The 23479-nt window shown below is 39.1% G+C and overlaps 1 protein-coding gene across 3 annotated transcripts in view; it reads left to right on the top strand.

Annotated features, from left to right (window-relative positions):
• The first annotated feature begins 213 nt into the window (after positions 1–213).
• The window catches only part of COBLL1 (cordon-bleu WH2 repeat protein like 1), a 77397-nt gene continuing 54131 nt past the window's right edge, over positions 214–23479 (top strand). For 2 of the 3 annotated variants that reach the window (XM_053948033.1, XM_053948034.1), the window contains exon 1: positions 214–985. In XM_053948033.1, the coding sequence (XP_053804008.1) occupies positions 912–985 (74 nt within the window). In that variant the 5' untranslated portion in view covers positions 214–911. Of the gene's footprint in view, positions 986–1597; positions 1747–23479 lie in introns of those variants that run through there. The other variant, XM_053948035.1, reaches the window with a different exon arrangement.

Consider the following 23479-nt stretch of genomic DNA (forward strand, 5'->3'; position numbering starts at 1 on the left):
AAAAAAAAAAAAAGAAAGGTATAAATGCTTTGACGTTGGCTATTTTTCAATTTTTGTTAAACACTGGGCAAAATATTACCTGTATAAAGAGTTGTGTGTACTGGCCAATGTCGTCTGGTCCCAGCACAGCAGGAACGGCGCTCTGTGCTGACACAGGTATGCAGCGCGTTAGTGCCCGATCTGCTCAGCTGTTACTGCATAGAAAAGCTGTGGTGCCGTCATGCTCAGAGAGCAAACTTCTGATCAGCCTGAAACCACTCCTGACGGCGGGAGCTCGTCACCCGTGACACGGCGAGGCTCAGCCGAGTCCCGGGCGCGCTCGGCAGCGGGCACAGGGCGGCCCAGCCCCGATGGCCGGGCAGAACAGTTTGATCCCCCACGGCGGGGTCCGACCGCATCCCGGCCCCGGGCTCCGCGCCTGGCTCTCCCCACCTGTAGGGATTTCGCCTCGCGCCCTGGTGGCTGGAATGGGAAAGGGCTGAGCCCGAGGCGGCCGCCGGGACGCTTCGCTCGGGGAGAGGAAAATTCCAGCCGAGAGGAGCGGCCCTGCCCCCGCTGGCCGCTGACAGCCCGCGGCCGAGACCGAGCGGAGTCCCCGCTCCGGCCGCGGCTGGAGGGACAGCCGGGTGTGTGGGGACAGCCGGGGGTGTGGGGGCGGGCGGTAGGGAGGGAGGTGCTGGGACGGGAACAGGGAATCTCTGTCTCCGTGCGTGCCGGAGCGGAGAAGGTTCCGCATTTCAAGTTTCTCGCCGCGAAGTTCTGTTTTGCCTTTTTTTTCCCTCTTGCTTCTGTGTTTTTTTTTCTCCTACGCCCAAGGTGTGGTTCGGCGTTCGGCAGGAGCCTGGCGCAGCCCGTGACCGCGGCCGCCGCCCCGGGCAGGCGCCCAGTGTCCGCACCGTAAACAGCGGGAAATGCCCGGGCTCGGGGGCGAGGAGGCGCCGGGGGCTGCGGAGCGGGGCCGCCCTCCTCAGCCCGCCCCGAGCAGGTGAGGCGGGGAGCCGCGCTGTGCGGGCGGATCCCCGGCTTGCGTCCGCCCTGCGCTCCCTTGGCCGCCGGCATGGACGGCCGCGCCCGGCCGGCGGCCGCCCCGCCACCCTCCGGGTAAGCACAGCTCACAGCGCGGGCGGGAGCGCGGCCGCCCCCGGCTCCGAAGGGACAGCCGGCGGGAGCCGGGGCCGTGCCGGGCCGTGCGCGGGGCTGGGTGAGGTGAGGTGAGAGCGAGGGGGCAGCTCGGGTCGGGGAGGCCGGGGCTGTGCGCGTCCGGCTCTGAGGTGCGTTGCTTGGGACGCAGCCAGCGGCGAGAGGCGGCTCCCAAGCGCCAGGGGCGGGCGTGCTCCCTGTGCCCCTTGCCGGGGCTCTGCGGCGGGGGGAGGCGGAAGCCCCGGGCGGGACCGCGGGCAGATGGGGCGGCGCGACCGTTAAACGGCTCCGGGAGCGGCCGCGGCGCCTGGACGGCACCTCGGCCGGTTCTCCTGGCAGGGGCTGCGGGACTAGCCCGTCGGGCCGCCGCCCTCCTTGGCCGTGCCCGACCGAGCAGCGGCTGCAGCGCCAGCCCTGCACCGCGGGCAATTCCCGCAGGGACGAGCCGCAACTCGCCCGCCGGCGTTGCCGTCCCGGTGCCGCTGCCGGCGCGGGACATGCCGGGTGCTCGGCACTGCTGGGATCGGCGCCTCTGGCAAATCCCTGCAGGTCAGCACTTGCCTCGGAGCATCCTTAGGTGTGCGGAGTCAACTTCCAGCTCTCTGGGTGAGAGTGGCGGCAGTTTGGGAGGGCTGCGACCTCCTCGGTGCTCTGGGAACTGCCGACGCTGGGGAAAAGAAAATAAACAAGCAGCATCTGTTTGGAGTAGTAAAAGGGATGGTTTGTTTCTTTTTACGTGTTAGGTCCCTCTGTTTTTATTTTGCTTATAGCAGAAAATCTAACGTTAAAGAATATATTTTTTAATGCCTAAGTAAAACTACGCCAGTTATAGATCAGGAGGAGGAGGATTTTTCCATGACTAGTCAGGTACGTTTGAAGAAAGTTAGTTTACTCAGTGACTTCACTAGGAAGTGGAGTGAATCAAAATACTGGTAAGATTGCTGAAGTTATCTGTAAATAGAATGGACAAAATACATGGTCGGTGTATTTTTTAACATGAACATTTTTTTGAAACTTCCATACTATTTGCAGAAATGGATTACTTGGATTGCTGACTAAGCAGCTACAGGATAAACAGGTGCAGATGATGGCAGTTTACTGTAGTATTTGCATGAGTACTCGAATCAGTTTGAAGTCATGGCTGTAGTGAATATTGAAGATTAATAAAGGGAGGAGTACTTATTCACTTAAGGCCTTGTCATTATTCCACATTTATATGTAGCCGTTAAGAAATTGACTTTATGTTGTGAATCAATATAGATGGTATAATTACAGCATAGATAATTACTGCATTTTGAAGACGCTATGTACTTAAGCAGTGTTGGAAGGGATTGAGTGTAGGTTAATAGTGGTTTTTTCCAGGTTAGGGAGTGGCAAAAACAGTATGTCTTGAAAATCTTCTGTTTTACTTGTGAGCGGGAACATAAAAACAAGCAAAAAGACACAATTAAAACTTGGGCTGTTCTGACAGTTCCTGTAGGCCTGTTGCCTACCATAAAGCTGTTTGGTATAGTGAATTTTGGCTGCTGCTTGACATCTAAGTTCCCTTTATGTGACTTCGAGCATCTGCCAGCATCCACTTCTCAGTTTTGAGAAACATGCACTCACAGTAGGGCTCATTGCATTAGCCCTGCAGAGAGATTTTTAGGCCTTTTATCAGCTGTTCACATATAATTTAGTACTTAGAAAATCAAATTGCCATGCCTTTCTTGCTACAAAAGTTCTTTATTGACAGTCTTAACTATTTCCATAAGATGCTCTCATTTACTCATGAAATGCTGGATTTGAGGAAAAAAATGTGGCTATACCAGAAAAGAAGACAACTCCCAGTTCTACTGAAAATAGTGCACAGATACATTTTTGAATAGTATGCAGTTACTGTTCCTTCTCTGAGATGATAGGAGAATTTGTGCAATCTGGGAAGAATTTCAGTTGAAATAACATTTTTCTTTAAATGTGTTACCAGACAATGTAATATACTGCATTACATCTCTTCTTAACTTGTTTAGCCAGGTTGAAAGTGTTGTTAATCTGCTGCTGAAAACTGTTTACCAGCCAATGTGTTCTTAAATCACTGTTTGAAGTTCTGTGGAGTAATTGCTGGTAACTCTCAACAGCTGGGAAAGTTTGTTTATGCTAACTGCTAAGAAGGTAGTGTTTTGTGAATTTTCAAACACTGAAGTTAAAACTTGGGAACTCCTATGTAACTTGATTGCTCGTGGCCCTTTAATACAGAATTTTGTTATCAGATCTGTGGGACAAGCTTTGGGAAAGGATCCTGTCGTATCTCTTTTTTTTGCATGCAGGATTATGCTTTTCTATTGAAAAATTGTTTATTAAAACTGGTTGTGGATAAAAATATTTGTCTGAATTTGGTGAGAAACATGGCCATGTTATTCCTCTGTGTACAGTCAAGGTAAATAAGATTTTTTTAAAAATGGCCTCTGCTGGATTTTTTTTTTTTTTTTTTTTTTTTTTTTTTGCAATATAATATGGTGAATAGAGACTGTGCCCAGCAACTGACTGGAGTATTTTGGAATATGATGAATAGGAGGTGTGTCCAGTAACTGGCTGGCCATGACACACAGTTTCTTCTCCTGGCAGGAGAGATTTGGCTGGACAGTTAGGGAGTTTATAGCTCATCTATCTTACCCTGAGTCTGCACAGCACTGGCAGCATAGAGCTCCCAACAGGCCAGTTGACAAAGTCTGGTCTTGTTCATCACAGAGCTGAATTTGCTTTATGAAATGATAGGAAAATGTGTGACTTAATACTTACAAATAAAAAAAGGAGTGCCTGTAGTTGGTATCCTACCTTCTGAATACAATTTTCCTACTGTTGCTGGACAGCAATCTCATAACCTGGAGTAAATAATTTTTTATATTACAAGCAGATGTCAGTAGTTGACACAGGATTTTACCATGAAGAACTGTATTATGGCTTAATATGCCATTAGAATATTTGAGCAAATTTGAATTTTGGTAAATGTAATATTCATATCCTTTGAAATACTAGCCTTCATCTTGAGATCCACCTTTAATTCAATTGTAATGTTTCCTAGAATTTTGTGTTATTTCATTTGTTCCCGTAAATCATATTTAAAGCTATATGCTTACATACAAAATAACAGCTTCTGACCTGCTTTACCCAAGCAAACCCCTTTTGTTTTTATCATTGTCATTGTGTGTCTAACAAAAACATGCTTAGGAGATGGAGCTGCTTTCCAGGGCTGAAGATAGAGCTGATTTTGTGGGGAAAGGGGTGGGGCCAAACAACTTTGATTAGCTTAGTGCCAGAAACGCTTCTCCTGAGTGTGTTCAGATTCCCATTCACTGTTGTTTGGGTGTAGTGGATGTAGTTGAAACATTTAGGAGAACAGGAGAAGTGTCTTTTTCACATGATTTCCAGGGCTGTCTCAGGAAGTAAGGGATGTTTTCAGAAAACCCAAGAAATTTACATTTTCTCTGGCACACAACTGAGTTTTTATCAAATCTTTTCAATCACATTATGTAGATGTCAGCTGTGGTGCAGTTTTGGCAAATGTCTGCTGTCAAGCTTGGAATACTGATTTGAGCTCTCTTCCTTCTCTTTCAAGTGTTTGTTTGAGTCAGCTCAAACATAGCCACAGGTTTGTTCAAGTATAAATGAAAGTCCTTCCTGTTGCGGAGTGTGGGAAGGGACAGCAAGTGTAGCAGCAGCTTCAAACCAAGTGTTCTATGCCTGAACCACGGCCCCAGAGTGGGCATGGGGACTTGGGTACGTGTCTGAATTTGCTCAGTTTGGTGAAATTTACGTAAGGGTGAAACTACGTTTTTCTCTTGCAATAAATTATCTGTTTCCATTGCTCTGTGTATTGTGTACACTTGTTTATCATTAAGTCCAAGACCTTTTGTACTCTACTACTCTACTAAGTGGTAGCACTGTCTAGGATCAGAGGTTAGGCCATTATGGGTCCATCTTAGATGTGCTTCATTTCTTAGACCTGCGATTTCAAGATAATACTCAGCATGTTCTTCTCACCCCCTTGACCCCGATGAAGAACAAGTAAATGAGCAATAACAAAACGGAAAGAATTTTGAGAATTTGGGACTGTAGAGCTTGCTGGCTGTTTGAAGCAGGGAGTTAGCTCCTTTGTGGGTGGATGCCCATTAGGAGCCACTTGAATGCTAATCATACCAGGGGCCAATTTGCCAGCTGAGTTCCAAATGTACACATAACACTTCTTGAGGTGATTATGTTGTTCTTCTTAATGTATCTGCCTTAAGCAAGGCAACCTCAAATAGTGGAATGACACTGATGCCATTAACTGAGTGTTGTATTTAAAAGCTGTTTACTCAAACTTTGTCAAGTCTGAAGTCATAGCTGGGTGCATATGGAATAGTTACTGGTAATGTTCCCTGTTGGAGTGTGTTGCTGTGGGAATGAGATCAAGAAAACATTAGGGGGTGGAATGCGGATACTAGGGAGAAAAAATGTGTAGGAGGGTAATACACAAATAGAGATTAGCAGAGTTATTTCCAAGCTTTGTCCAAGTGTGTTGGTATCCTGTGAAAAAGAAAAGTGAGAGCTAGATAGTGAGGTATCAAAAGCATTTGAGGGGAAAAAGTGCTTGAGACTGGATGGTGGATTTTGGTGTTACCTTAGGGTAGGTTCTTTTCTTTCTGCAGTTACTAGTTTTTTTTATTTTTTAATCTACTTTAAATGGGACCACAGTGTTTTCCTAAACCTGAAGATCACTATTAGTTTTGAGTAGGCCCATCTGTGTTGGGTGGAAGAAGAAAAAGAGTTCATTGTAGGGGACCAAAACCTTAGAGGAAACTGAAAGTCTTCACAGGACTTCTGTCATCTAACAGACAAAATAATTGAGTAGGAATATTTTAAAGTCACAAACAAATTGTTTCTCCTGCAATCTTGCAACACCTAAATAGGTCTCCCTTAATAAAGTGCAGTATGACTGACAATCTTGACTGTAGCTTGGAAAACAATTTCTGAACATGCTGGATTTTCTAGCCTGACTGCTGTACCGGGCTGCTACTGTTGTAGTTTTATATGTGCTGGGGAACAGCAGATGCCAGATTATCCAGCCAGCCCTTTTGAGCTGTAACAAGGTTAGCATGCTCAACTAAATATTTATTCTTTTTTCTAGAAATTAACAAGTCAGTATAATGAGTTGCTGTGTTAATGTAGTGGATACAAGGAATGCCAGGTGTTCTCTTCTATAGCTGCTTGCAAGTTAAACCAGATCTGATTGTGCACTTTCTTTTCTTCTCACCTGGCTCTCACTTGCCCAGAAGCTGCCCTGCTACTCTTAAGTTCACATAGCTGTCTGCAGTTTGAGGAAGTTGCTCCTCACTGTGACTATCACTGTGTACAGCTCTAAAAGAACTGACGTCAGGGCATTAGAGGATGACAAGAAGCTGGGATGTTGGCTCCTAGATTCCTGTAGAGTTCTGTGGCTGTGCCCAGCATTAGCACAATGAAGAGGAAACTGACTGTGCAGCTAGCAACAATGGAGGGCTCAAGGGGGAAAACCAGCTGTTCTGAGATGTAGCAATCAATTAAAACCTTGATGCTTCACCTGAATTCCCTCCTGAGGTAAGATCCCACAATTAAAAATGCAGCTCTTTATGAAATAAATTTAAACATTAACTGGAGATCAGGTAGATGTGTTCTGACTTAAAATCTTCATGTGATAGACTGATGGATATAACTGCATTTTTTTCATGCCTTAAGAAATATTTTTTTTATGCAGAAATTGAATACCATGGGAATTCTTATAGAATTCAGAGTTCCTGGATGTGTTTTTATTTGCTAGGAGGTTATCCAGTTCAGAAGGGGCATGTGCATTTGTTTGGTTGTTGTAAATGATCAGAGTGCCATAGGTGGTTAAAGGATGAGTCCCTAATCTATCCATGAAATATCTCCCTTGGGAACTTATATTAATGTCAACTCTGCTGCATGTCTATGGTTCTGAGGATTACTATTTTCAGTTAAAGAAAATAGAGCATGTGAATATTTTTAGCTGGGTTTAAGCTTTCTTCTGTGAGAAAGCATTGGTTTTGCTGCAAGCTTTAGCTTCACAGAGGTTCTCATTGAAGAAACAGTACAGCTTGGAAACTTTCTTAGCTGTGTTTTAAGTATACTTTCTGCCTGCTTATTTGATTTTCATTTCTCTTTTGGAAAAAGAGCTTGGTTTGAAATTTTATTTAATAATAGACAAACAAATCTCTCCTTCCCCAACAATGCAAACTGTTGCTCTATGTTAAACAAGAAATGTTGTGAACTTGAATTTTCCTCAAACAGAAAGAGACAAAAAACTTCTTCCAACAAGGAAAACACCATCCTATCTCAAAAGAATAGCATTAGAAATAAGTTTATTTTCTTTAAAATCAAATCAATTTTCAATCTAATATTCCTGAGTTATTGATGTATTGATTTAACAATGTTCTTTTTTTTTGTTTTTATGGGCCTTGATTTTCTGTTGATTAGTTTTCCATTTTGGTATTTTACCTTACTTTAATGTCAGGCCTTCAGATAGATTTTCTTACAAGGACTGAAGCTTTTCTATACATGGGGTTTGACAGGTAACTTTTAAATGTTGTGCAGTGGGAAGAGCATAAGCATTTTCACCTGCCCTTAATACAGACTTACAATTTACAAAGCTGTCTGGAGGAACTGCTTCTTCTATTTTTTTTTTTTTCACAAAACAAATTACATTTATTTTTGTTTCATTGAGTTTGACTGTTGGCCTATTTTGTTTGGGTTTTTTGTCCATCTGTGTCTCCATCCTCACCCGTTGTTTGATGTACTGGGATCTTTGCTGAATTAAGTGAGTTAAATAACAATGTTCAAGGAAATTGACCATCAACAGAATAGTGTTACTTTTGCCCAAAATCTTTTTATATGTAGGTATTGAAGTAATTTGAAGGGCATTAGGGAAAAATATGGTGTGCCAAGTTTGGTTTGTGTTTTTTTTTGTCATTCACTAGTTTGCCATTTGTTTAAGTATCATTGTATTGCTCTTGACTTTTGTAAAACCTAGCTCAGTCCTTCTGTACTGTCAAACTAGACTGACAAAATAATGGCATAATAGTGCAGGTACAGGATAATCTACTGAGCTGGCTGTTGTTTAACTGTTCTTGTGATAGTAATGTTGAAAGCTCTTTTTATGTGGGAGGAATAAAAGATCTAAAGATCTGATCTAAAAAGAAGAGGAGCCAAAATATCTGTTAGTAACAAAGTTGAAAAAGCGTTTACAATTTGTCTGCTGGGTGTAACTCTTTGAAGCAAAGATGAAATACTTCCTTCTTTACTGGTAGCTACGGACTTCAGCATACTGTCCTTCTCATTAAAAAATAATATTGTGCAGAATTCAAAATGCAACCATTCTGGCTTTGAGAACATAGAAATTATTTGCATGGATGGATGAGGTTTTTATTTCTTTAGTTAGTAAGATAAACAAGGTATGTGGCAATTGATGACAATAATGCAGTAGGTGGAATTTCTAGAGGCGGAATTTCTGATAATTTTAAGACATTTGTGTAAAATCAGAAATTCAACCCATGCCAGAAATTTGGGCTTTGATTTTTAAAATTTTTAATTAAAAAAAAATCTTAAAATTCAGAATATTTAATTCCTCATAAATCAGACATAATTTTATGTTGAAAGTTGTTCCCAGATTCCCAACTTTCATTTCTGAAGAGTTACTGCTTTTTCAATTTACCCTCTGTAGTCTCCAGTCTGTAACCTCTGCTGGTCTCTGGTTCATGGTCTCTTACTTCCCCTTGCCTGCAATTTTGATTCTCTCCTTCCACCCACATTACAAATCAGCCTCACTAATTCCATCCTTGGCACCCTCCTTGAGCTATATTTACCTCATTCACTTTTTGAAGTATTCACTGCTTGGATGAAGTTCCTTTTTGCTCAGTCTTAAGCAAATTTGTAAGTCTACAGCTACTAGTAAAGAAAGATGTACTTTGTTTTTGCCTGAAGGGGTAAGAACCCAGCAAGCTGAGTGGATCTTTTAGCATTCTGGCTTTGTGAATTCTTTTAAATCTTCACATTTAGAAAAAGTCTGGTCTTTCCTTATGTTTTTTTTTCTTTTTTTTTCCCCTCTATCTGATTCTGACTGTATCTAATTCCTCTTCCCTGAGTTCACTCTGAAACTATAAACTCTTCTTTTTATAAATATGCTTTAGTGTTTAAAAATTGTGTGTTCTGTTTTACCTAGCTCAATGCATCTTATTTCCTTGTTCTTACTGAGGATTGAAGACATTTTTCACTACACTGTTGAAGGGGAGAAGGGTTTCCCAGGCCCTTTTTTGTGGCATTTTAAAGTGGAGTCATTGACTGTCTTTGCAGTTGCTCACCTATCTATAGTTGAGTAACGCCTTGGACATTGTAGGACTTGAAGCTGAGGTCTCAAAGCTGGCAGTGATAGCTACAGACATGAAATAGGATTTTTTTTTTTAATTTATTCAAGTAAGTCAGAGTTTACCTATGACTTTGTTGGGCCAGTAGCTGTAATTTTATTGATGTATTGCATTCTGTCCCTTCTCAGAATTAGATATGTATATAATTTGATATCTGCACAATAGATTATCAGGAATTTGTTGTAGAAATGAACTGATGGCACTGGGTCAGATGTGCCTTTACTCCTTCAGCTTTCTCATGCTTCTCTCTTGTTTTCTGATGGTTGGTTGTGTTTTTTTTGTTTGTTTGTTTGTTTTTTTGTTTTGTTTTGTTTGGGTTTTTTTTTGAGCAGGGAGAGGGCTCTGGTTTTCTGCCAAGTGATATATGCAGGGATCAGAGGATTTTGGAATCTAGATAATTTTTGTGATTTGTTTTGATGGTTCTTCTGCAGTGCAGGGCACAAAATGCCCCCTGTCCTGTCCTAGGTATTGTTGAGATATTCTCAATACACCAGGCAATGCTTGTTCACTTTTGTAGAAAAGCAAGGTGAAAATGTAGAAGACAGGGAAAACCACAGCATTTTATAAGCACTTCTTCAGAGCTGGTTGTCAATAGTGAGGAGTGTAAAAGAGAATCTGAAGAGATTTATTTTGGAAAAGTAATAAGGATCTGACATCACTGTCTGAACTGTTGGAATCTGTCTGATTTCTAGGCATCTTTCTTTGACTGGTCTTATATTTCCACTGCCCAAACATTCTTACAAACTTTCCAGTCTTCGTCCCAAAATACACTGTTGTAATGCATCTTTATTCATAAATCTTAAGTTAATAAAGGAGAGAGAAATGCAATGAATTATAAATGTTGGGTGAAGCCTTAAAAGTATACAATGATTTATTTTAGAAAAAAAATAAGGGTGTGGTACTATGATAGTTTTATAAAGATTCAAACAAATCAATTGGTTCTTGTAGTTTGTTTTTTTTGTTTTAGGTGTTCTTTAAGATACTCCTTATGGGTTCCTGTTGTTAGCTTTTCATCCTGCTTTTACTTGCCCCAAAATTTTCCTGGATTTTTAGTTATAAATGTAAAGCCTGCCAGCTAACAGGTTTATAGGAATTTTTTTTTTTTTTTTTTGAAGACTGCTTGCCAGTACTTAATCCAGAATAAGATTTTATGTTAGAATTGACACATTGGGAAATAATGACACATAACATGACTGCTGAGATTTCATCCTATACTATACTACTCCTATAGATGGAGTTTTTGAAATGACTTGGTACCCTGACTGAGTGCACTTGTGGAAGGATCTCTAGTGTTGGTCACCACTCTGCCCCTCTACATAAGAGGCAGCTGTCCTGCATTCTGTGTCCACTAGAGAAGAGCAGCTTCACATTTCCTGAATGAAATCTGTGTATTCTGACAGGCTGATGCTGCCTCTTCCTGCTCATGGTGGAGATGGACAGTAGGAAATGACGTCTCCAGAGAATTGTTTATTTTGTAGAAATGTTTGTCAGGGCCACTTGGAAGAGCTTTAACAACTTAATGTAGAAACATCCTTGCAAAGTTCTACCCTAGTTAATTGAGAAGAGTTCAATTAATTTGCCGACAAAATACTCTCACTAAGGAAAAATGGTTAACTAGTCAGAGTCCTTCTGTTACAGGGAAACAAAAGCTCCCAGTTTAGAAGTACTTTATAATGTTTTTATTTTCATTTAAAAATAATTTTAAAATCTTAATGGTATCTGGAAAACTGTATCTACCCTTACTGGCCTTTCCCATATCCTGTCACATCATATTTCACATCTCAGTCATACACTGACTGTTTCCTTGAGTCAGTTTGTGGTATCACGTGAATAAAAGCTCAACACGGTTGAAAGATCTCCCATCTGTCTGTAAAAGACCATGTGATCCTTTATCAAAGACAAAAGGGCATAGCTAAACATGGCATAGCATTGGTTGGAATTGAAACAGTCATTTAACTCAACTTAAAAAACTTTTGGCTTCTGATGATAAAACGAGATCCATTAGAAAATGTGAGTCACATTCTCAAACTGATGTAGCTGTACCACTATTGTGTACCATTGTGTTTACCAGTGACTTTGATTAACAAATATTTTTACTTAAATATTTAAGTGACAGTGAGAAAGAAGTGGCTTGATCACTTGGTCTATGAAAAGCTGATTAATTCAAAGAGCTGACACTGGATGTGGAGATTATTTCTTCCTCTTCCCCTGATTTTTTTGTTTCTTTGTTTGGATTTTGAATAATTGACAGAAGTTGCATACCCCTCTCCCTCTCTTATGGACTCTCCAGGTAGAAGGAAATTTGTGTGTCTTGTTCTCAACTGAGTAGGTTTGCTGCTGCTGTTGAGCTGATGGATTCAGTTTGTTGCCACTTCATGTTCTCTTCTTCAGTCAGAAGAAGCCTGTGATAAGTTGCTGGTAATCAAATCATGGAAGTCTGGCATAGTTCCTTTTTCTGTTCTTACTGTTAGACAAGGATTTTGTTTCTTTGTCTGTATTCACCTTAGGATATTGTGGTTTGTGATGTTTTTGAAGTGTCAGCTTTGAATTCCTGCACCCAAAGAGCCTTTCTGCTTTAAACTAACAGCATTATGCCAGTGACTTTATATCCATGTAATAAAAATTTCTAAAATTCTGATCATTGTCATTTTATGTGTGTCAAAAGAACAGTGGGATGGCCATTAGCCACAATTTCAGTCTCTTCTCCAATATGAAGCCAGAGTTCTTTACATTAATTTCCTCTTTTGGGAGGCATTCAAAACTTAACCCATACTTACTGGGAGAGAGAAAATGAGGTACTTGTGAGAGGTCGATGTGCTTTAGGTTACTGACACTTAGTTTTACTCAGCAGGGTGAGGGTGAACTTTGGAAAAGTTCACAGATTTGCAGCTGAGTTTTAGTGCTCCCTTATTTATGTCTTGTTCTGCTTCTATGGTCTGCATAGATAGTTGCTCATGAACTTTTTATCCAAATTGGCTGCTCTGGTTTTCCACTTGTTAACTTCAGTTTTATGACAAGTGAAGCACTGATCTGCTGCAGTTAATTGTGGGGAAATAATGACAGATTTTGGAGATTTTAGCAAATGAAGTATCTGCAGCTTGTCCCTCATCTATCTCCTACCACTAAGGACAGGAGCAGAAGCTCTGGTCAAGGTGATATTCTGATCTGCATCCTTGTCACTTTGGCTTCTTCTGCTACACAGTGATGGCAGTAATTTTGCCTGTTCTTTGCCCCTACCACAGGCTGTTTTCTGGCCAGACTAATCCAGCGTTCTCTATTGCTCTTAAATCAGGGCTATTAACTTCTAAGTAAGAAGTTTACCCTATATTGGTATTAGTAACTGCCTCTTTGTTTTCACTGAGATTGTGCTAATATGCAGCTTGCCAATTGCTTGAGGATAAATGGGTAAAAAATGTGCATGTCTTATAGCTAGCAGAAGTTTCCTCATTTTATGACTTTTTAGTGATTTAATGTATTCAATAAGCAACAATTTCTTCTAAAACTTTTGAAAAAATTAAGTGGTAGAGTTAAGCACTCTTAACTATATTTCTTTCTATTTCTAAAGTGTGACAGCATATGAATGGCATGTTCATGAGTTGCTGCATGATTACAGAGTATGAGCATGTAAATAATTCAAAATGCTATTTGGCTGCTTACTTTCATGGGTAAGACTGCGGAAAATACTGCATTTCTGACAGGATTCTGACTGTTGTGATAACACAGTATACAGAATTATTAAATAATCCATGCTATGTCTGGTCAAATGTTTTAGACATATATTCTTTCAGGCATTTTACATAGATTTGCTGTTATAGTCAGGGAAAACTTCTAAATCCAGGGTGAACTTACAGGGGTGGTTTCACATATCAGGAATTTGTGTGTTTTACAGGCTTTAGGAGATCTAGCAACTTGGATATTTTTGTCCTTTCCTTTGAAATCCATGAAGTAAGAAAGCCATTTTTGCCTGAATTTTCTTGGGCGGATTTTTTACATGACTTTTTGGGTGGGAGAAGTGTGTTACTGTATTTACTTAACATTTATAAACTTAAGTCACATTGTGTCAAAGTTTGCAGAAAAGTTCTATTTGCTCTATAGGTCAGGTGGGTACTATGTGTACCAAGAATTTTCATAAGGAAAGAACGAGGAAGATAAAATGTTGCTAAGTTGAAGGGTGCTGTTCTTATAATGACAAGGCACTCAGTTATGGGGACCCTGATAAATAAAGCCTGTAGACAAAGTGCCCAGCTGTACTTTAAGATGAAAACAGGATGTTGGTTGTATTGCTGCAGGACTGCTGTATAAATCAAAGGATATGCTGTTATTGCTGTTTAAGGAAGCTGTACTCCCTTAGAGTGGTTCTGTATATAAAAGAATGGTAATTGCTGTGCTTATCAAGGACTGGCAGTTCTCCTTTTCCAATTGTGACCTGGTGAATCCATCTCAAGCTCACGACTTAAAGCCTTGCCAGTTATTTTAATCCTCTACTCAATAGGACAAACAGAATGGGGTTATTTTTACCTCTTTATGATTGCTTAGAACAAGTAGAAAACCCCTTTGCTATTTTTAAGTCAAAGGTGATTTTACTGAGAAGGATGTGAAATATTTCCCAGGTGCCTGCTTGAACCCTGTTGGTTCAAGCTGTGTCTAGTTGTGGCATCTGGAAATGGCCAGGTGGCTTTTTCCCTGTGCCGGTGTCCTTGCTGTTTTGTTTGGGTTTTTTTTTTTTTTTTTTTTTGTTTTGTTTTGTTTTGTTTTTTTTGGTTTTTTTGGGTTTTTTGGTTTTTTTTTTTTGCATTCACTTGTATCCTCTTTAATTTTTTGTTTGATAGCCTAAACCATTTTTGGTTTGTTCTCATATTCTCTTTTAAAGGACTTCTTTCCTGTTTGTACTGTTCTACTGTTTCTTAATGCCAGCTAGAATGGTGTTGCCTTTGTTTTTAAAATTAATAGCTTTTATGCTTCTAAACACTACATGCATGTGTACTTTCCCTCCTCAGGAAGAATGTATGCCAAAATACTTCTTCTGCTTTTGATTTCTACCAGTTTATTTTTGTCTTCAGGGAAATCACAGAATTATTTGGCTTGGAAGCAACCTTTGAAGATCATCTATTCCAAGCTGTGGTAGATCTGTAGTGTACTGTAGAACGGCCCAGATTGTTATTTAGGAAATATGAATGAGTTTTTCTTCAGCAGAAACAGTTTACACCGGTTAATAGTGTTGTCATCCTCTTAGCATTTGTACTCAAGTGCAGAGTTAGCCTCCCTGCAGTGAAAATCTTGACCATGAATCAGATGGGAAACCATGCTGCTGATGGAAGCAGGAGCACAGAAGGAAGGGGAAAAGGCAGCAATGGTGAGTCAGGTGTGCCGTACTCTAATAAGGGAAAGTAGATATAATTCACTCCTGAAAGAATATTGGCACAGCATAACCTTAATATTGTTTTAATATCAATTGTGCTTTGTACTGAAACATAAATTCATCTTTCAAATGCATAGTTTTCATGAAGTTTGATGCTCATAATGACTATTCCATTATTTACCATCACTTATTTACATTTCACTGAAGTTCTGTGAGGGAAGATATTGCAGGAACTTTGTAGGTAGCTGTGTTCAGGCTCTTGATATCTATGGGTATCTCCTTTTCATAATTCCTGATTCCTTATAGTACCCACTTTTCAGTGTTTTTTTAATTAAAAGTGTTGATAAAATAACTTTACATTTGAAACTAGGATTTCACTGTATTCCAATAACAAGTAATGATGTGTTTTTGAAGAAGGAAGGCCTCTCTAATCTGCTTCTTTCTGCTTTTTCACAGGGGAGGCAGAAGTCTCAAAGTCTTAAATATGTTTCATTTCTTTACTAAGCAGTTGTAGAAATTAATCAGGTGTGAAGTCTTTTTTTTTTAAACACAAGGAGTTTCTGTCAAGTTACATTGGGTGTACTTGGGAGGATACAATATTACATGCAGAGAGAAAAAACTTCTGTGAAGGGGAGCCCTTTCTGCAGCCAGAAACTAATTTTTGAAAACATATTTGTCAATTATCAGATGTCCTGCTGTCTGTAGCACTGGTTTATTAAATAAGGATAATGTTTTAGAGTTGAACAGTGATTTTGGAAAATGCACATGATATTTAAAGAGTCATGCTCTCTGGTTATTAAAGATAAACTTTAAATTCTACCTGTTCATATAAATGTGTGGTTCTTTAACAGGACAGAAGCATGGTTATCAGGAGACATGCTGTGGAATTACCCTGGTGTGACCTTGTAACTGATGGATTTGAAAAACATTAAGAATTATTTGAACTGGTTCAGTACTCTGCAAGCCTCTTAATTGTACTGCCAGTATTCTTTTTCTTAAAACTTCTAATGAAAGGGGATGTATTCTGGACTCAGTTACACACTCACACAGGCAGTTCTCACACTGCACTTGTATTGTACCTTAAAATAATTGTGATTTGTTTGCTTGTTTGGTTTATTTTAATTTTGAGCAAGTGCTATGACTTTTCATCCACAAAGCAAATAGCTGTTGCTTTTGATTAGTAACTTAAACCTTGGCAAGTTTGTAAATTCCTCAGCAGGGCACTGGTTTTGAAGAGCTTTCCAGGGGAAAACTTTTGAACAGATTGTTTTAGAACATGTGATTTTTATTTTTTAAATTTTTTTTCCTCCTTCTGTACTACATTATCTGCACTGATTTACTCCTTTCCTCCAGGAAACACATTTGCATTAAAGATCCGGTCTTCTGTTTATTTAGTTCCTGCTGCTTATTGCTTCCATGCAGTCCTCTTTGACCTTACAATTAACAGAAGAATAACTGATATCCTGGGAATTAAATCAAGAAGAAATTAAGTACAAGGAGCTGATAAATTCTGATGGATCCTTTCACTGATCAAATTTGTCTTTTGACATGCTAAGATACTCAGTAGTAAAAATAAAGAAAAAAAATTAAGAAAACCATAAGGAGAATGTTTTTCATAGAACATCTGATGCTTCACTTAAGGCCTTAAAGTACAGAAGTCATGGATGTCACTGCTTCCTATTGTTAAATGTTGGCTTTGTCATCAGAAAATATCAGTATTTTCTGGAAGATACTCTATCCTGGCTTGAATCAATTCTTAATGATCTGAGCTGTTTTGACTAACTGACTTGTAAGTAGAATAGTTGCATTGCACCATAACATTTCATAGTCCCAGCTGATACATCCTGACTTCTGTTTTAATTTGGTCAGCAGATGTAAGGACTCCTGCTGCAGTTAGCGCAATACTAAAATAATAGTAAGTATAAGAGATCATTCAGTTTGCTTTTAAGCTTAATGATACACAGCAAATCCAGTGAAATAACAGTGAGGGTTTTCCTTTGTTGGTTTATTTAAATTGTATTACATTATTATAATTTTGTTGGAAATAAGCAAGACTGATGAGAGATAAAGCTGTCATATCAAAGAATTGAAAGAGTTTACCCCAATGTTGTCTGTTTCATGTCACTTTAAATGTCTAGGCTTCCTAATTCAGTCTGATTTGAACATAACAGTGTCATGTTTGGAGACACAGGAAGCCAAGAAAGGAAGCAGATGATTTACATCCCTTGAGCTTCCCTAAGTGGGAGTTTCAGATTTGAATTTGGCAATAAAATAATGAGATTTTAAATGATAAGAGAAGGTGGAGTACCAAGGCCTGCAACTGAATGCCTTGGCAACGAAGCTGGTATGTACTTTTGCCAAAGTGGAAGGGATGATTGTATTTTGTCTTTTTTATTATTAAAAAAAAATTAAAATAATATGAACAGGAGTGGACAACCTGAAAAGGCAGTTTCATCCCTCCAGTGGAGAAGATAAGAACCATCAGTTTTAAGTTTATGATTTGACTTCATGATTTTAAGGGTCTTCTTCAACCTAAATTATTCTATTCTTCTGTTGTTTCCTTCACCCAGCCACTTAGCTTCATCACTTAACAATGGTGATAAAGTTATGCAGTCATGTAATTGTAGAAAGATAGAGAGAAATGACAGCTTGGCCTAGCTGTAGAATTTTTCTTGCAATTTTCTCAGAAGTTTTTGTCATTGTTACTATTCTTTGCTTTTGACAGTCACGTGATATCATTATTTGCCACCTTTGACACCAGAAAGCTAATGACATAGAATATTTTTAAATGCTGTTGGGTCATCTTTGCAGTCTGAAAAAATGTTTCACACAGTCTGCAATGTTACCATGGCAGAGGTGTCCCCCATTCAGCCCTGTTTCACATCAGCAAATATGCAGAAAATGGAATTCTGAGAATATAAATAATGGTGAGCTTGAGAAACCATGCGAACTTAGGCACAGAAATAGTGCACTGGTGTGAAGTGTTTGAATAACACCCATTTTATAGCCAGGTTGGGTTTTTTTTTGTTTAGCAAATAGAGTCAGCCGGGCTGCTGGTGAATATTTAGAAGGTGTGGTCTGGTGATTTGCATCAGGGTTAGCAGTGGGACCCAGTGAGGTTGTGTAGCCAATGGCTGGTCCTTAGGTCGAGAACATGGTGAAAGGCTGGTCGACCAGCCTGAGAATCACTCAGTTTCCTCTGTCTTTATCGTCTGTGACTCCTAATTACAGTATGACAGGTGAATTCTGGTATCTCTTAGCAGCAGGTTGTGCCTTGTTTGAGGCGCTTTACATAAATTGTCACAAAGCTGTATCCTATTTTTCTGCTCCCTATCAATATGTCTGATTCAATGCTAGACCACCTTTGTCCAAAAAACATAATTTGTGGCTGTCCCAGAACTTTGTACACAGAACCACTTATGTATTATGGTAGTGGCAGTAACATGATTGTGTCAATTTTCCATCCACCATCACTCCTCAGTCCTACTGAAATTGTTAAAGAAGTGCTCATGACTTTGAGGTAGAAAGTGGGACAGGGACAGGATTGCCAAAGTGTGATAGAGCTTCTGCATCATAGGTTTTGGACTCCTTCTGGGAGGATTATGATGATAAGGGTCAGCTGTCTTAAGTTTTTAATTTGGCAGGATCATAAGATGGTTTCACTGAACATTACAAAACTGGCTTGGCATGTGTGGTTAGCTTATGCTGTAAAGCATGCCATACAGATAGATAGATATTTTTATCTCTTCTGGATTTTTTTATTAAATCATGTAGTACTTGGTTGTTCATTTAAAAGAAAATATTTGTGTTCTAAAAACAAATGACACACACACAGCTGTGTAGCCAAGTGACCCAGAGAAAATGAGTTCCCATGATCTATGTGAATGTGCAAGTGATGGGGACCAGAACTTGTTTGTCCAATAGTTCAGTTGTGCCTGGCCTCAAGGGAACTTGGAGCCATGCTCCTCATCCTGTTAACTTTCCATGGGAATGTAAGAATGTGCCTCACAGTGCTGGCTAGGAATAGTTGTGTGCAGGGTTTTGTTTGGCTTTTTAAAATTTCTTCTATCTAAATTCTTGTGGGTTGTGCAGAAATTTGAACTAAATATTGATTTCGAAGAGTGTTAAGTTGTGTGATACTGCAGTTTTTACGAACTGGACATAAATGTTTTGCATTGCGGTGACAAGAGCTATACAGCCATTTATTTTCTGTCCTTTATGTTCTTGAACAAATACTTCTGTTCAAGAATAGTTGAATAATGAAGGGAAGTATTTAGTCATCTGCATAAATAAATAACTTTGAAGTTCTGAGATACCCAAGATGTGAAAACATAATTAATATTTGTTTGGATTTTTGTTCTACATTGGGTGAGACAGGACTAGGATTGGTAGAATCCTTTCTTTGGTTTTGATTTTATGAGTCAAAATTTGGCTATTTGTTTTTTATTTTTTTCCCTTGGTGGGATTGTATGTGTGTGTGACCTCTTATCTAGATGTGAAAATTCTGTAATGGCACATCAGAGACCAAGTGCTGTTCCAGTTACTAATGTCCAACTAGGAAAGCTTAATGCATTGGCTAGTTTCTGCTGTCCAGAAATATTATTTCAAAATACATGAAAAATATGTACAAATTAACTATGAGCACTAATATGCCTTAAATAAGGAAATTAAAAAGTAGAAGAAAACCTAATTCAAACAGAAGACATGCTGGTTACTTCCATATGTCTTTTAAGACATAGTTTCCTCAAAGTTCATACTTTTAAGGATATGGCCTTGATGAACAATGTACCTACTTACCCAAATTTGTCCACTTTAATTTATCTGTCGATTAATAATGGCATAAGTGTCAATAGAGGGGCACAGACTAGTCTGTTGGAAGCATATTAGATTGCATCCAGTGTGTCTATTTTTTTGCTTAAATAGTTACTTTATTTAGAATTGATGGTGTTCACTTCCATTAGTTGCATTCAGCACATGACCTTGCAGTGTTGTATGTAAACAGTATCATAGTTGATGTTGAACTGATGAACTGGGAAGTTATTGTATGAAGTGTTGGAAGTACAGTTACTCAATGTCTACACACCAGCAATTCAATAGAAGCCCTTGCTCTCTCATTCCTAGGAAAGGAAATAATAACAGACAAATCTTGATAGTAGTAAGAATTTTCCTTTGAGTTTTGTGGTTGGCTGGTGGTTTGTTTTGGTTTTTTGGAGTTTTTTTTGAGAGGGAGATGCCTTAATTACTTTTGTATTAAATACATGTTTTTTAAGCAATATTGACACCAGGCACTGATGTTTTGGTACCAAAATTAATTTATTTTTTCCAGGTCACTAACTTTTTAATTTAGTCTTTGTCAGGCAGAAACCCTTTATTAGCATGTGGAGTGCTTTAGTATGAGTCTGCAAAGTAGGCAAATATGTGCTCAAATCAAATTTATATAGCTTTGGCAATCAATACTATTGCATAATTATCTGCCTTATTTAATGTTAAAGTCACAGCTATATTGGCGTATTTCTTTGTCCATATATTAATGTTATGCTATCTAATAGCAAAATAATCTCCATATACAAATAATTTAAAAAATACAGGGAGCAATCTCCTAGCAGGAAGAATGCCTTGGCAGTTGGAATAATTGCCAGTCCACTCTTGAACTTCTGTCTGAGGGAAAAAATTAAAACTTTATATTTTTTTTTAGAATTCTTGTCCTCTGGAATAAGAAAAATTATAGCAAATGAATTGGAGTTCTGATTTATATTATAATGCAACTGAACAAAAATACAATATTTGCTTATTTTTGTATGTTACTGATTGTACTTTCAAACTGAAAACTTAAATTGATCTAGGACTTCAGCAACTAAAATGGTTGTGCATAGTCATATAGTGTCTGTTAGTTCAGAATCTACTGAAATATCAAATTTATACCTTGAAGGGACTTTTTGTTTTATAAAGTAGAAAGTAACTTGTGATCCTGGATGACCTCCAACTCTCCTTTGAAAATTGGTTAGTTCACTAAATGAACAGGAATAGCACTTTTTGCAAATGTTTCTGCTTTAACTCAAATGGCAGAGATTTGAAAATTGGGAGAGAAGAAGCCAACAAAGCAGATTAAATACACTTCTAAGTTTAGCTTTGAACTACTACTGTACTAAGTCATCTAGTTTGAATGAAATTAAGTATGCTTCTTTTATATATGAGAAGTATTTTAAAAGCATATGATAGTATTGAATGCTGTCTTAAGACTTTTTCATATAGTTTTTTTAAGGTTAATACTGTTCTTCCTTTCAGAGAGAGATCTGTTTGAGATTTTGCTATCTCAACATTGATAAAAAGTTATGGTATAAAAAAAAATTCTTTCGCTTTTGTGTTAAAATGCACGTGTTTTGGAAAGATTTTTTTCTTTAATTGTTTCAGAATGAACTGACAAACCCAAAATAGGTATAAATTCCTAGCCTGTCTTTGCAATAGCGTTCTCATGTTAATATTCTTAAATACCATTTTATTAATTTATAAAACATCCGGACATTTCTGAAGTAGGTGACTCTTTTATGATGTGATTTATATTCTAGAGATATTTCTTGCTGGAAAATACAACGTTTGAATAAAAACTACAGAACCACTCCTGTTTTATACAGATGGGATTAGATATGCTCTGATTTGTCTGGAAAAGAATAAACAGCAAGTAGTTTCAAAATACATCCTACTTGCAGTGCCACCCTGTGGCTTTCTTTTTCATGGCTTCTATTAAAGCAACCGGTTTCTGTTGCCTCATCCCCAGTGGGAAAGTTACTTGTGAACTTATAAAATGTCTGTGCTCCTAGCTGCAGACCTGGTCTAGCTGCAGACCCAGGATAGTACAGCACATTTTTTGGCCTATCTTTAGCATTATTTGTCCTTGCTGAAACCTGCTTAAATTAAGAACCAGAAAGAGAATTTCTGAGCAATACCAGTTCATTCACCTACTGGATCAAATCACTAAGCAATGCCTGGTTTGGTCATTGAAAAGGAAAGATCACACTGGAGCTGGAAAGCAAATGTGTCACTTCTCAGAAGTAACTTGAAGGACTATGATAATTGGTCTCGTTCAGTTCCAGCAATGTTACATATGCAAATATTTTATTTCCAGGTAGTCAGTTTTCTAGACAGATGGTTTAACTTTAAAATTAGATTGTCTAGGTAGACACAATACTACTTGTGGAGATATTTTATTTTGTATTCAAGACGTCTGCATTTTTGTTGACTTAAACTGAAGGATGTCAGAGAGACGTTTTTAAAAGCAGCATTATGCTTTGAAGTAGTAGTGCTTTGCCTTGCACCATTTTACAGAGTTGCTCAGATCTTGGTGGGATAAGTACTTGAATGTTTAAGACTGGTTTTCACATATAGGAAGCAATATAATGTGGAAGATATTTCACAACAAGCATGCACATAGCAAGTAACTTTTCAGCACTGCACCTGCTTGGCATATCTTGGAGATGAAAAGCTTTCTTTCCTCGTAGCCAGCTTAGGTTTAGTAACATCTCTAAATGAAAGGCAGGGTTTTACCTGTCTGTATTTTCTTACTATTATTCTGGCAGGGAACAGCAGAACAGCCCTTCTGCCCAGGTGGGAGCAGTAACATCCCTGTTCAGCGGGGCCTCCGTGGCATTCCCTGGGCTTATGGCCACTGCCCACCACCTCTCCCCCACACCCCTAAGGCTGGCCTGCCACTCCCTAGCATTTGGATACGTATTTGAGTCAGTGCTCTTAGTGTTGTAAGAGTTTTTATTGTAGTACTTTGACCATGCTGTCAGTATTTTCTTGCTGCAGAAGTGTTTATTTTAACAAAAGACACTTCCCACGCGTGCTGTGCGGTTGGGCCGATGGCGCTGCCTGGGTTCCACTGCCTGCCCCAGAGCCGCTCACGCTGTGCGGAGGCAGGGCGAGTGACTAAGGGACAAGTCAAGTCCGGGCTAGCAAAGCCTCAGCAGGCGTTACTGAGACACCTCTGGGCTTCAGCGTCCTCACTGAGGGTTTTGTGTTTTCCAGTAAAAGAAACGAAAAATGTGAGAGCATGGTAAGTATCTAGCTATATACTTTCAATGTGTCTAGGCTTTTCTGATAAGCAGGTTGCTTACATTTACATTTGTCTCCTAATTACGAAAGTTATACTTGGTCTTTTTTGGGAAGTGGATGCTTCTTTTTCCAAATTAACATATTTTGTGTGTAAATTGTAAGTAGAGCTGTATGAATGTGGTATCCGAGTTCTTGCAGAATCTTAAAACCAGCAGTGGAAATATCTGGTGCTACAGTCCATACTTGTAGCTGTACTGTTTGTTGGAAAGTTTTGTAGTAAATGCTGGGAAGTCTTAAGTAGTGAGAGATAAAAATGCAGTTTTCTTCTTTCAGTGTTGTCAGGATGATTCCATTCTTTGTCAAGCAGGCTTATGCTTTTTTTTTATTTATTATTTTTATTATAAATGCAGTGTGTATCTAAGCAAGATCACAAACAAAAAGCTTACACAGAAGCAGTTAAAAACTGTACTTTATTTGTACTTTATTTTTGTCAAAC

This window comes from Vidua chalybeata, chromosome 7, assembly GCF_026979565.1.
Source record: "Vidua chalybeata isolate OUT-0048 chromosome 7, bVidCha1 merged haplotype, whole genome shotgun sequence".
In the NCBI taxonomy this organism is placed as follows: Eukaryota; Metazoa; Chordata; class Aves; order Passeriformes; family Viduidae; genus Vidua; species Vidua chalybeata.